This window comes from Pelodiscus sinensis, chromosome 3 (genome assembly GCF_049634645.1).
Source record: "Pelodiscus sinensis isolate JC-2024 chromosome 3, ASM4963464v1, whole genome shotgun sequence".
In the NCBI taxonomy this organism is placed as follows: Eukaryota; Metazoa; Chordata; order Testudines; family Trionychidae; genus Pelodiscus; species Pelodiscus sinensis.
This window is the reverse complement of record NC_134713.1, coordinates 147,181,077-147,196,049: the sequence shown is the minus strand read 5'-3', so window position 1 is coordinate 147,196,049 and position 14,973 is coordinate 147,181,077. Positions and strand designations below refer to the sequence as shown.

The following is a 14,973-nucleotide window of genomic DNA, read 5'->3' as shown; positions in this document are numbered from 1 at the left end:
CAGGTTCTGAAGGAGTTTATGTTGCTTTTCTGGCACCTCTAATAATTGAATGTCTTGGGAGGTGGCCACCCTCTTGAAGAGGTCCTGAAATCGGTTGAGGTCATCAGGTGCTGAATGGTCCCCAGGTAAAGGAAAAGACGAAGACTATGGTGCTCCTGGCCATGATGAGACTGAATAGACCCATGGTGAGTGTAGTGCTGACGGTAAACAGGGCTACGGCATCATGAAATATGTCTCGATGGGGCTCTGTATCTGTAGTAAACTCGCTGGTGACTGTAGGGAGTATGGAAAGCGAGGGGAGCCCCTTGACGAAGGGGGTGGGGAGTGGGTTGCATAAGACCTATACGGTGATGGTAATAGGTCATATCTAGATCTGTAATGTCCACTGTGGCGATACACTCTGTCTCTGTGCACTCTGGTCAAGTATGGTGAGCGTGGAGAGCGCAGTGAAGACTGCGCTGAAGAGAAAGTCAATGTACTCAGGGCTTCGCTGCACTGGAGGATCGGATTTGCAAGTTACTTTCTTCGGTGCCGGAGGAGTTGGAGGACTGTATGGAGGAGAAAACTGCCTTGTTGATCTAGTAGGAGAAGAGTGCAGCACCGAAGTCTCCCATGCCGCTGTTGTCAGTGCCAAGTGTGTCCGTGTCACTGTAGTCTGCACCGGTAAAGTCAGTGCCGTGGGCTCCCATGCTGTTGCAGTCAGCACCGATGTTGGTTTTGTCGGTGCTGGTGTGGTCGGTGATGGTGTTGACGTCAGTATGTGCTTTTGTACCAGTGCCGGTGGTATCGGGGTGGCAAAGAAGGAACTGGTGGGAGCCAGGCTGCACAACAGATCAAAAGGACGTGAACAGCCCGCAGTGCGCGCCGCGCATGCGCAGTCCAGCTAGCAACTGCTCATGAAAATCTCCGAGCTGCGGCGCCAGGATGAGCCCGACACCAACAATGGAGCACCCACGGGAACATCACTCGAAGAAGAACTTTTTCTTCTTCTAGTGGTGTCCCAGTAGATACTCCACTCTGGGTGACTTCACAGCAGTTGTCGGCTTGTGGAGATGGGCTTGGAGCCCTATGTTTTTCACTGAGGATAATACTGTGTGTTCCACTGCCATAGATGATGCAATGGAAGATGGGAGAGTGTAATGTTGTGCCAAGGTGTGGTCTGATGACCATGTGGCTGCATTACAAATGTCCTCGAAGGGAACATTGTTGAGGAAGGCAGTAGAAGAAGACATGGCCCTGGTGGAATGGGCTTTGATGACCTCAGGTGGTTCTTTATTGTGGATGGTGTAGCATGTGTGGATACATGAGGAGATCCACTTAGAGATCCTCTACGAAGAGACAGCTTGTTCTTTGGATCATTCTGTGTAGGAGAGGAAGAGTTTAGGGGATGTTCGCCAGGCCATCGTCCAGTCAATGTAGAATGCAAGCGCTCTGCAGACGTTGAGGGTGTGCCAAACAGCATGCACCGGGTCAGCATGCGGCTTAGGAAAAAAGGCAGGTAAGAGTATGGGATCGTTGATGTGGAATGGGAAGAATCTTTCAGGATGAATTTAAGGTGGGGCCGGAGTGTAACTCTGTCCTTGGTGAAAACCGTGTAAGGGGGATCCACCATTAGGGTGGTGAGTTCTCCTACTCTCCTATTGGAGGTTATTGCGGCCAGGAAGGAGACTTTCATTGATAGGTATGACCAGGGGCAAGTCGCTTTGTCAAGCTCTTAACTACATGATTTAGGTCCCAGATGGGAACTGGCGGGCAAACGGATGGAAAGGTGTTTTGTAGACCCTTGAGGAATCTCCTAGTGATTGGGTGGGCAAGGAAAGAAGCGCCTTCTGTGATGCGATGGAAAGCTGCCAATAGTACTCAGAGGCAGGCCCAATTCCTTCAGGTGCAAGAGATAGTCCAGTAGGAGGGGGGGAGGGCAGTCTCTGGGTTTGTAGAGTGAGTGCATTTGAGCCACTGGGAAAATCTCTTCCATTCATAGAGGTATGTTTTCCTGGTGGACTGTCTTCTGCTGTTGATCGGTATTTCTTTCAATCTTTCTGAACAGGTTTTTTTGTCATCCTGAAACCATGAAGGAGCCAGGTGTGGGGGTGAAGTTTGTGGGGTTCTGCATAGAAAATTGTCCCGGGATTCTGGGAGAGAAGACTGCATTGAGGCGGAAAAGCGTATGGATCTGAGACTGTCATCCTGCGGAGGTAAGGATACCATGTTTGCTTTGACCATTCTGGTGCAATAAGTATCACGTGAGCTTGATATGTTCTGATCTTGATGATGACTCTTTGGAGTATGGGAAGGAGTGGGAATGCATAGAGCAGAGGATGTGTCCCAATTGATGGAGAAAGCATCCCCCAGGGAGTGCTTCCCTAAAGCTGCTCTGAAACAGTAAAGATGACACTTCTGGTTGTTTCTGGTCACGAAGAGGTTTATGTCTGGCTGACCCCATTGGCGAAACACGTAACCGAGGGCATGCCTGTCCATCTCCCACTCTTGATGATCATACAACTTGCAACTGAGGGCATGTGCTGTAACTAACACCCCTAGGAGGTAAGAAGCAACCGGGGTGATCTGGTGCTTCAGGCACCAATTCCACAATTTGAGAGCCTCCGCACATAGGGACAGGGATCGTGCACCTCCTTACCGATTGATGTAATACATGCAAGTGTTGTCCATTATAACGTTGATAGTCTCGTGAGCTATACGACGTAGGAAATGTTGGCATGCATAGTGTACCGCTCGTAATTCTAAAAGGTTGATATGGAGTGTTTGCTCTGTAAAGGACCATTTGTTTTGGGCTGTGAGGATTCTCCGATGGACACCCCATCTTAGGAGCGATGCATCGGTCATCATGGTAAGTGTGGGGGTATATTGCTGAAATGGCACTCCAGTTAATACACTGTGTGGATTCATCCACCAGTGTAGGGAGTCAAGGACCCGCAGTGGAATGGTAACGGACTTGGTAAGTAACCATGTTGAATGAGCTCTAGGACCCATCTGTCCGATGTTATCTGAGCCCACTGTTGAAAAAAAGGGGCAGAGGCAGTGATTGAATTGTGGGCAATTGGTCGGTGGTGTGACCACAAGGCTTTCTGGCTCTTGACCAAATCTTCAAATCTGCTGTTGGATGTGGATGGTTGAGTAGATACCGTTTGATGTTTCTGCTGACGTTGTGGCCTGCAACACTGAGGCCTTTATTTTCAGTGGAAATCGTACCTAGGTTGTCGTCTGTATGGCTTTCTTGCCCTCTGGTAATTGTTATATCTGGCTCTCTTAAATGGGGGCGTATACATCCCCAAAGTTCTCAGGGTGGTACGGGAGTCCTTCATGGAATGAAGTACTTCATCTGTTTTTGCAGCAAAGAGATTTGTTTTATCAAAGGGTAGATCTTTGACCTTCTACTGTAATTAGCTCGGGACCCCAGGTGCTTGGAGCCAAGATATTCTGTGCATCACAACAGCCGAAGCTGTGACGCGTGCAGCCATATCTGCTACAGCCATTGCGGACTGCAGAGTGATGTGAGAAATTATATGGCCTTCCTGCATGATGCTGAGGAGAATAGGCCTTCTGTGTTCTGGTAGGTGTTGAGTAAGCTCTTGCAGTTTTGAGTAGTTAGAATAGTTGTAATCCACAAGCATGGCAGTATAATTTTCTGCTCTAAGGAGCAGAGTAGGGAAGAGTACACCTTACAACCACAATGTCCATTTTTTATGGTCTTTATCATGTGGTGTTGATCTGATATTAGGCTTTATGTCTGAAGGAATCAATTACCAGGGAATTTGGTGGAGGATGTGTAAAAAGGAAGTCCATTCTTTTTGGTGTAATAAAGTATTTCCAATTCACTCTTTTGTTGGTTGGAGTGATGGATGCTGGGGTCTGCCAAATAATGTCTCCTGAATCCATAATAGCTTCGTCCATAGGGAGGGCTATTCCGGAGGAGGTAGGAGGCTGTAAGGTTCACAAAAGGCGGAACTGTTTTTCTTGTACTTCTTGTAGGGCACAGTTTTATACAAGAGCTACCCTTTTAAAAAGATCTTGGAACTTTTTTGAATCATTGTCTGGTGGTGGGGTGTTGGAAATAATTGCCTTGTCTGGTGAGGAGGATGAGTTGTGTGCGGGGACCTGTCCTCGCCCTCTGACAAAGAGTCCTCTATGTCCGCTTGGGCTGGGGAGTTAGGCTCTGCTGCCGAAGTCATAAGCTGAGGAGAACCAGGTGGTAGTTTAGATATGGTGGAAGGACCGGTGTGATGGCTCTTCCTATGAGGACGTGAGTCCCATGGTTGCCATTGCCCAGCATATGGCAGTGGCAGATAATTGTAATGGTGCATATAACATGGAGATCTATGAGCTGGGCTGTATTGTTGGGAGGAAAAATGGCTCCAAGGGTCGTTGCCCACTTCGCCTGGGGAGTGGGACAGATTCGGTGATCTAAGTGAGCACATCTAACTGTACAGAGGAGCCCGGAGATATCGGTGCTGGTGACATGCGGCTCCTGGCAAGAGTTTTGTGCCATGGGTGCTCTTGGGACGGTGCCGAGGTATGCGGTCTACTCAGTGCCGATGGTGTTGGTGGTGCCACTTGGTCAGGAGGCAGCATCTCAGTCTCTTAGATAACAAGGCCGGTGCCAACAGAACCAGTTTTGGTGCAGAGTGGTCCTTAGGGTAGTCCAGCAGTGCAGTCGATGCAGATGGTGCTGCTTGTTTCTGCTTGGGCTCCGAGTGTGCTCTCTTAGGCGGTGCCGGTATCTTGGGAGTTGCAGCACCTGATGTGCTGGGCCTATCCGAGGTGCTGACCCTCAAGGCTGTTGGTGCTGAGGATAGAGATCGGGCTGGAGACGGTCTCATTTTTGAAAGAGACGTGCCAGAAGAGGTAGAGGAACAATTTTGTCCATGCCTTTTGGCTGAGAAGCAGATTTTGGGACTGCTGGAGTATCCTTGGAAGACGGTTTGGAGACACTTTTCGTATGGTAAAGTCTTCAACCTGTTAGCTTGGTTGCAACAAGCTCTTGCCGTCAACTTAGAGCAGTGAGGGCACTTTTGTATCCAGTGCAATTCCCTAAGACCCTTTATTCACTTAGAATCTTGAAGCTGGGAGACCCCGGCATGAGGTTCAGCAAAAAGCGGCAGGCCTCTAGAGGAGAATTTTTTTTTCCCCCGATAGAAACAGTAGAAGGAGAGAAGCTCTGTCTGCTGCCAAGGACGGTAGAGAAGGAACTGAGGGGCCGTGCCGGGCGCGCGCCTAACCTACACCAATGGCACAAGAGGGTGCCATAGCACGTGCACGGTGGATACAGCTAGAAAAATCTCCGGTCACCGGCATAAGGATGCACCAGCACCCAGAGTGGAGCACCCATGGGTACACCACTTGAAGAAGAAGTCCTCATTCTAGGAAGGAAGCACCTGCTGCTGGAGAACAGAGTACCACTTCAATGAAAAGTGAATGAGAGTGATCATGATCACAGTATTAATCAGGAAAATCCCAAGTTGAGATTCATGAAAAAAGTAAGTAAGTTATATGCTGAGAACAACAGATCCCCGTGAAGACCAGTCTCAATGGCAAGCTTAGGGAATGGAAATGGGCTTCACAGTCTCATGTCCAGCCCAACCTTCAAGTTAAAAAAACCTATCTACATAAAAGCTGTTTTTAGAGCATTAGTACAAATCCCACCAGACATAGTCTATCAACCCAGGCTGGGAGGCTCACTTTTGTGAGCTGTGTGAAATTACCCCAAAAAATCTGCCATCTAGAAAGGGCTCCTTCCACAGTATCTAAACTACCACCTAGTTCTCCTCAGCTTACGACTTCAGCAGCAGAGCCTAACTCCCCAGCCCAAATGGAAATAGAGGACTCTTTATCAGAGGGCGAGGACAGGTCCCCGCGCACAACTCATCTTCCTCACCAGACAAGGCAATTATTTCCAACACCCCATCACTGGGCAATGATTCAAAAAAGTTCTAAGATCTTTTTAAAAGGGTAGCTCTTGCATAAAACCATGCTCTACAAGAAGTACAAGCAAAACAGTACTGCCTTTTGTGAACTGTAAGTCTCCTACCTCCTCCAGAATAGCTCTTCTGATGGATGAAGCTATTATGGATCCAGCAGACATTTGGCAGACCCTGGCCTTTTTCCCCTCTCCTCTCCCCTCCCCTCGCCCCGGTACTAAAAAAGGCACAAGTTCTTATAATAAAAAGTGAATAGGGATCACCCCCTGAGCAGCTCGGAGCCCTAAGCAATTGCTTTGTCTGTTTATCTCTAATGCCTGCTTTATTTAGAATATCACCAGATTTCATTGTTTCAACAAAAAGATTGCAACATTTTGTGTTTGTGTGTCTCATGATCTTCCATTCCATGAAACATTTCAATATTTTAACACTGTCCCAATTAAGGATGAAGACAAATGTTAAAATATCAGAATTTCCAGTTGGACAAAACATCCAAATTCTGATCAACCAACAGGGAATACATGGCCAAGAACACTGAGGATCTTTTCCTTGACTGAGATCAGTCACATGATTTTAGCAATTTAACTATTTTCTAGTTTATATTCCCATTTTTGTCACAAGTTATTACCTACCAACAGATATATCTGTACTTTTAAAATAAACAAATTTTTATCTTCTGGCAAGTACCCTTGATTTATAAATCCTAATTTTTCTTGAAGTGTCTACAGTTAATTATTCAAAATTAGTATTGGCTATCACTATCACTGATGTGAGAGCTGCATGGATGTGAGAGCTATCACTGATGTGAGCTGCACTGGCGTATTTTAATTCAGATAAGAAATACAAAAATAGTCAGTTGAAAAATACTTACTGGTTCTGTTAATGTTGTATCTTTTTCCAAGAACTGTACAACACAATAGGCCAGCTAAAATGTAAGTAACAGTTATTTAAATTATTTTAACTAACACTGAATATTAAAACACAACACAACATAACTAAATATCACAAATAATAGTGGAAGCACTTTAATCAGCAAAATATCTTAACGTTGGCAGATGTAGGCCTTTTCAATTTTTGTTCTTGGTGAAGGAAATAGATACATTTAACTAAAATGAAGTTATATGTATTTCAGACTATTGTATCTTTTAAAAGTCTTCAGTAGATTCAGATGCTCAGTTTCTTATTCTAGAAAAGGCTTCTTTTGTTATTAATCAGGAGATTTGATAGCTGTACTGCAGATCCAACATTTAGACAGTCTTTCCTTGACTTCATTCAGTTCTTCAATTAGAAGTATATATTAATCTGTGATACAAAGCCAGTTCCTCCTTCCTCTAACTATTGCATGTTTACACCAAAAGCTAAGAATAGGACACTTCCAGTCCACCCACTTATTAGCACTGGTCCGACATTGACAGGTACTCCCCTCCCCATTAAAAATATCTTGGTTCTGTAATTTTCACTCCAGTTTATCTGATGAACTGGGTTTTACTCATGATACTATATACTTGTTTTTGTTTTTAAAGTTACAAACTAACATGGCTACCCCTCAAACTTTCTGTTGGTGAGAAAGATAAGCTTTTTAGTTTAAGACATGGAGCTCTTCAGATCTGGGAAAAGAACTCAGTATCACAACTAACACAGCTAAATATGGGGAGTGGGAATATTTAGCATAAGTAGTTAATACATATTTGAAGGGACCATTCAAGATGAAATGATCTATTAACATCAGTCCAGGCCCCAGGAGGAAAGGAAGCAGAGGTGGTGAGTCAGCTGGGGAAAGCCAGGATTGTTACAGATTGTTGTAATAAACCCTCAGTCCAGTGTCTCCCCTATCCCTTATTCCAAGTTTCTGGAAAATTGAGGCTAGGGACACCATCTGTGCCCACTCTGACTAATAGTAATTTATGGACCTATTAGCCAGGAATTTATCTAGTTCTATTTTGAGCCCTGTGATAGCCTTGACCTTTGCAACATCCTCTGGCAAAGAGTTCCATAGGTTGGTTGTGCACTATGTGAAAAAAAAATGCTTCCTTTTGTTTAAAGCCTGCTGCCTCTTAATTTCATTTGGGAATAACACCACTTCCCTATTCATTTTCTCCAGACCAGTCACAATTTCATACACCTCTATCATATCCCCTCCCCCTTCCTCCAGTAGTTGTCTCTTTTCCAAGCTTTCAAGTCCCAATGTTATTAATCTCTTTTCACATGGAAGCCATTCTGTATCCCTAATAATTTTCAATGCTCATATATATCTCTATCTCAGATGTGGGTATCCTGTGGATTTATATAGAGGCAGTAATATGTCTCTATTATTAGCTATCCCTTTCTTAATAATTCTCAAAATTCTGCTAACTCTTTTGACTACCACTGCACCCTGAGTGGATGCTTTCAGAGAATGATTCCAATACACAAGATCTCTTTCTTGAGTGGTAACAGCTAATTTAGACCCTATCATTTTATATTTATAGTTGGGATCAGGGATGTTAGCAAGCATTTATTTTTGTAAACATGTATCCTCATAAGAGACACAGCAAGAGGGGCGTAGTCATTAGGACTAACCAATAAGCTTGGACTTATGGTTAATTATGTAAATGACTACACACTAATATCCCTAGTTGGGATTGTTTTACAATATGCATTACTTTGCATTTATCAACATGAAATTTCATCTGCAATTGTGCTGCCCAATCACCCAGTTTTGAGAGATTATTTTATCACTCTTTGCAGTCTAGCTTGGACTTAGCTATCTTGAGCAGTTTTATCTTCAAATTTTGCCACCTCACTGTTTACCCCTTTTCCCAGATCATTTATGAGTACAGCTAAATAGACCAGACTGCTGGGGGACATGACTATTTACCTCTCTCCATTCTGAAAATGGAGCACTTATTCCTACCCTATATCAGAGGGGTAGCCATGTTAGTCTGAATCTGCAAAAGTGACGAGGAGTCTGTGGTATCTTATAGACTAACAGATTTGCTGGAGCATAAGCTTTCGTGGGCAAAGACCCACTTCATCAGATGCATGATTCCTACCCTGTGTTTCCTATCTTTAAGCTATTTATTGGTCCATGAGAGGACCTTTATCTACCTGCATCTGATGAAGTGGGTCTTTGCCCATGAAAGCTTATGCTCCAATAAATCTGTTAGTCTAGAAGGTGCCACAGGACTTCTCGTTGTTCTTAAAGATTCAGACTAACACCACTACCCATCTGATACTTTCTTTACCCTAGTGCAGTGTTTCTCAAAGTGGGCCACACTAACGAGCCACTCCCGTTTTACTTACTGGCTCGGGCCACTGCTTTCTGTGGCTCCCCTTGGCTGCAAACAGTGAACTGCGAGGCTCCATGGCTACAGAGCTGTTAAGTAAACAAATAGGAGCGGCCCATTAGCAGCTTTCAAAGTGGGGCTGGAGACTTTGGTGAGGGACCCTGCCAAAGGCTTTCTGAAACATACAGTATATTCACTAGATCCCCCTTGTCTACATGTTTGTTTACTAGCATTCTTTGAGGGAGGGCAAGTGGTGAGGCATGATTTCTCTTTATAAAAAACATGTTGGCTCTTCTCCAACAAATTGTGTTCATTTATACTTCTGACAATACTGTTCTTTACTATTGTTTCAATCTCTTTCCCAGTACATGAAGTCAGGCTTACTAGCCTGTAATTGCTGGGATTACCTTTGTTGTGCTTTTTAAAAACTGGCACCATATTACCTATTCTCCAGTCATTTGGTACAGAAGTTGATTTAAATGATAGGTTACAAACTAGAGTTATAGTGCTTCAATTTCAAATTTAAGGTCCTTCAGAACTCTTCGATGAACAACATCTGGTCCTTAGGACTTATTACAGTATAGTTATCAATTTGTTCTAAAACTTCCTTGAATGACACCTCAGTCTGGGAAGGTTCCTCAATTTGCCACTAAAAAGAATAGCCCAGGGTTGGGAATCTCATTCACATTCTCAGTCATGAACATCAACACAAAGAAATCCACACGAGAAAACTACTTCCTTGACACTACAGTACAATTAAATGATGAACAAATTTCCACCATCATATACTGGAAACCTATCGACCGCTACACTTACCTTTATGCCTTTAGCTTCCATCCCAGACACATTTCTCAATCTATTGTAAATAGCCAAGCCCTAAAATACAACCAGATTTGTTCCAATCCCACAGACAGAGACAGACACCTACAGGATCTATATAGAGCATTCTTAACACTGAAATACCCACCTGGAGAAGTGAAAAAAACAGATCAACCGAGCCAAAAAAGTATCCAGACATGAACTACTTCAAGACAGGCCCAAAAGAGAAAACAGAATTCCACAACTTAAACCCCTCCAACGAATTATCAACAATCTACAACCCATCCCGGGAAATGACCCCTCGCTCTCACAGGCTTTGGGGGTGGGGGGAGGGGAAGGCCAATTCTCACTTGCAGACAACCCCCTAACTTCAAACAAATTATTTCAAGTAACCATGCAACACACCTCTATCATAATCATCCAGGAACCAACCCCTGCAATAAGCCCTGCTGCCAACTCTGCCCACACATTTACACGAGCGATTTCATCGCTGGACCCAACCACATCAGCTACCAAATCAGAGGCTCACTTAACTGCACATCCACTAATGTGATCTATGCCATGAAATGCCAGCAATGTCCCACTGCAATGTATACTGGCCAAACTGGACAGCCTCTGCGGGAAAGAATTAATGGACACAAATCAGATATCTGAAAAGGCAATGGACAAAACCCTGTTGGAGAATACTTTAATCTTCCTGGACACTCATTAATGGATCTCAAAGTTGCCGGTTTTTGTTTCAGATCAATTCCACAAGCCAAATACATAGAGAAAGGCTGCACCTTAACTTCATTCACAAGTTTAATTGTTATGCAAATGGTATGAATGGATGGCTCACACATTATCTTCCACATCTTAATGACTTTACCAACCAACCAATGAAGGTGCTAACGGTTCTTGATGTCTGTGTAGAATCTGGTGTTGGTCATCTTCCTTTCCAAGGGCAAACTAATGGTTCTTAGCAGCCTCCTATAACTATTTAGTGTTTAATGTCCTACTAGACTATTTGTTGTTTAAGTTTTCCCTGTTACAGACTAACTTGGCTACTCCTCTGAAGCTTTTGAACAAAGAATTAATTTAGTTTTTCCACAGTGTCCTTATCTTTGAGTGCTCCTTAGCATCTTGATCATCCAGTAGCCCCGCAGAATGTTTAGCAGGCTGTTTCTGATGTATTTCCAGTTGGACATCACTATGCTCTTGAATTAACTCACACAAGAAAATGACAAAAAACTAAAACACTACATCGCCTGTGGGTGAACACTTTTCACAAAGTAAACATTCTATCTGACCAAATCAGTCCTCATCAGGAAAGCTGCACAATACTTTTAAAAGATGGGAGTTAACTACATAGCTTTGCTGAAAACTAAAACATAACGGAATAGACACACTGAATAGAGACACTGGATGTATGGCTTATTACAACAATTTGTAACCCTCTAACCCTGCTGTCCCCAGCTACCTTGTCTCCTCTCTAGGGAGAAGGATTAGCAGACCAATTCACCCTGAACAGTTCTTTGAAATGTATTAACTACTTATGCTAAATCTGTTCCACCTTTTTATTTAGCGGTGACACGCTGGTTTATCAAACCTGGAGAAAAGTTCTGTTTACCTGAAATCTCATGAGCCTTCTCTCTTTACAACACTGCACACAAGATACAGAAGTCCACATTTAATGCATCCAAACAACTAATTCTGTTGTGTACTAAAACCATGCAATAATCATGTTACTATGACAAAAGTATTTTAGTGTTTGCAACCCTAAATTTGATTACAAAGATTAGAGACTGTTCCCTCTGAGTACCAAAACTGTGTATTTCCATACTTAATATGTATTAATTTCTTTTCAGTGTAGCCTTCATTCTGAATTTCTTGGGTTTGTAATTCTCAAGTCTTGGAATAATTATAATCTCTTATTTTTTTACCTCCCAATTATTTATCATACTCTCAACCTTACCTCTATTTTAACTTTTTTTAGCTGGAAATTTCTTTAGTTTTTTTTATTATTAAATGTCATAATCAACACTAAACAAGAAACTCAAAATATTACACATGAGATTTCCAATTATTTGAAGATACGTTAGCTTCAATCTTAAATTATGTTTTAAAATTTTAACTTGTAAAAGCATATTCATCAGTGCAACATAAGGCAGCCAGAGTGCATTAGATAGTTAACCCAGATTTACAACAGCTTTTCATTTCCAGAACTGTAAAAAGCAGCCAAAGTATACTGGTGAATCTGTCTTTTAATTTGCAGCTGACTTACTGGTTTAGATGCCACTATTACAAGGACTGGCACAAAAGCCCAGTCTAAGAGCTCCAATGTTCCTGTGTTTCTTATGAGCTTTGCGAATGCTCCTGCATCACTTCCCCAGCAGAGCCACTTCAGTGTGCAGCACAGCAGAAGCACTACTACTAGTAGTCTTTCTAGCACTGACGTTCAAATAAGTGCCAGACATGAAATCTTAAGAGTAGTGACTGTTTGGTATAGTACAGGCAGTCCCCGGGTTACGTACAAGATAGGGACTGTAGGTTTGTTAAGTTGAATTTGTATGTAAGTCGGAACTGGTACATATTGTAGGGGAAACTCTAGCCAAACATTTCTCCAGAGCTCAGTTTTATTCTCCCACACCTCACTTCCCCCAGTCCTTTACTCTCAAGCTGAGGTGCCTGCTGAGAAAAGCCGCTCCGCGTCTCCCTGGTCTGCTGGGAGGGGGCGCTAGCTTCGCATCTCCCTGGTCTGCTGGGGGGAAGCAGCTAGTGCGGGGTTGCCTCACCCCGTTTGTAAGTAGGGATCCGATGTAAGTCGGATCCATGTAACCCGGGGACTGTCTGTAGTCTACTAACTTGAAGTGTGCAATCCTCCAACAGAACCGTTGCATCCCAATCAGCTACAGAGGTTATTGGTTAAATTACCTCTGATGCCACAATGACCCAATTAAAGAGTTACCTCAGCTGATGCTGCCTGTAGCCTATATAAACTATTACATTCAACTATTAATAATTTAGCTTAATTACACCCAAAGGTCTCCAGATATAGTCGAAACCTAAGATTTTAGGAAATTAAACAAACAGGATTTTTTATATTAATGTCATGTAGGACAAAGGAAAGATTATTAGACACAAACTTAAAAGGAGCTAGTTTTTGCAATTAAATCTGATAATTGATTTGTTATAACTACCTGTTTTACCTCTGTATCCATGGTCTGGCAGGACCACAGATGTCCCTGAACTGGAGAGGGTCAGCAGGCTGGTCCAGCAAATTCCCACATTTGGAATTTGTCAAGTCCTGAGGGTGGGGTACCTAGTGATGTAAGTGACTAGTCGTCTATTCTATAAGTACAAGCTTATTGGATAGTTGACTAGTGATGCGACTAGTCACTTCCCCCCTGCCTCTATCAGAAAGAGGCATCAAAGGGGGGGGTCAGAAGCTGGTGCTGGGGGGAGCTGGCTTAAAAGCCAGTTGCCCCAGCACTGTCTCCTCGGGGGGCAGCGGAGGTAGAGGCACAGTGGGGAAAAGGCGCAAGCAGGGGACTGAAGCAGTCTCCGCTTGCACCGGTTCTGTTGCGATTCTGCTTTGAAATGTACAAGAGCTCCACTCCGGCACTGCAGCGAGCATGGGGCCAGCAGGAGACTCTACTGGCCCCATGCTCCCTGTGGGGCTTCCTTTTGAAATGTGCCAGGACTCTTGTACATTTCAAAGGCTCAGGCGCTGCAGGGAGCATGGGAATAGCAGGGGAGTTCCCCACTGGCCCTGCGCTCCCTGAGGGGCTTCTGCTTTTGAACTGTAGCCAGACCCCAGCAGGGCTCTTTCTACATTTCAAAGATGGAGCCACCCTTATTGACTAATTGAACAGTTGATGGAAATCCCATAGAATATTCAAGTAGTTAATTAATTTAAATTTAACATCCATAGCTGGACCAGGGAGGTTCAACCTGTATTTAAATTCACAAAGTGCTGTAAATTTGAAGATATGCCCGATTTTTCAAATATAACACAGATTGAATAAATGCAAAAACCAAATTCAACCTTAATTATGGAATTGAATCTGGCACTCTATACTTAACACTGGGCCTACATAATATGTAACAGATCCACAAAGCTATTACCTATTCCTACTTTAATATATTTTTAAATCTATAATATTTACTAGACAGAGTAGAATAGCTTTATCAGAACTAAGCCCATAAAAGAAAAAATTCATTTATCAAAAATATTCAGGATTCCTCTGCTCTTTTGTAAACAGTAATTGTAACAAAGATCTGACAACTCAAAGTATCAATATTAAATAGTGTCTGATCTGTGATAAATCAGTAGAACACAAAAGGTTTTCAAATGCATGCTGTCATGAATAGGAGCTGCAAAGGAAAGTGACTTACCCGGAGAGCGAGGAAAGGTTTAAGCAACTTTGGAAATGCACCTGAGGGAGGGGGCTTTGGGCATTCAGCCAATGAAATACAGATAAGGACTTTCAAACAGAGAGGTTTGTTTGTTTTTTTCCTTTGTTTTAGAGTCAGCAGTCGTTTTTCCCCATGCAGCAGGAGAGACGGACTCTCCAGGAACAGACTCCTTGAATTCATTCAAATATGTAAGTAGGGATAGATAAGATGTGTAAGTAAGTATAGATAGTTTGTCCAGTTTTATGGTTTTCCTTGTTTGGGGGTTTGGAAATCATGTCTGAGCTGGTTGTTTTTTCTCTTCTCTTTTGTAACTAAGGTTTACAGTCCAGGGATTCTCTCTGAGTCTATTTTAATACATGGCTTTTAACACTTAGTCATTTACTATGCTTGCAACTGTAGTCTTGTTTTAACAATGAAAGTGCTTTCTTTTTGTTTTGGTTAACCGGTATTTGTTGATTTTTGTGTCCTTAAACCAATGTGCCTAAGTGAAACCATGCTACCCAGAAGAAGCAGAACCCCATTGTTCTCTGCAGATTCGCTGTTTCCCAACTCCA

The 14,973-nt window shown here is 43.2% G+C and overlaps 1 protein-coding gene across 2 annotated transcripts in view; it reads right to left on the bottom strand.

Moving 5' to 3' along the window:
• The window catches only part of PPP2R5A (protein phosphatase 2 regulatory subunit B'alpha), a 120,500-nt gene that overhangs the window by 19,432 nt on the left and 86,095 nt on the right, over window positions 1-14,973 (bottom strand). The window contains exon 8 of one of the 2 annotated variants that reach the window (XM_006135173.2): window positions 6,808-6,861. The exons of the other annotated variant lie outside the window; for it this stretch is intronic. Coding sequence (XP_006135235.1) covers window positions 6,808-6,861 — 54 coding nt within the window. The remainder of the gene's footprint in view (window positions 1-6,807; window positions 6,862-14,973) is intronic. 2 annotated transcript variants of the gene reach the window in all.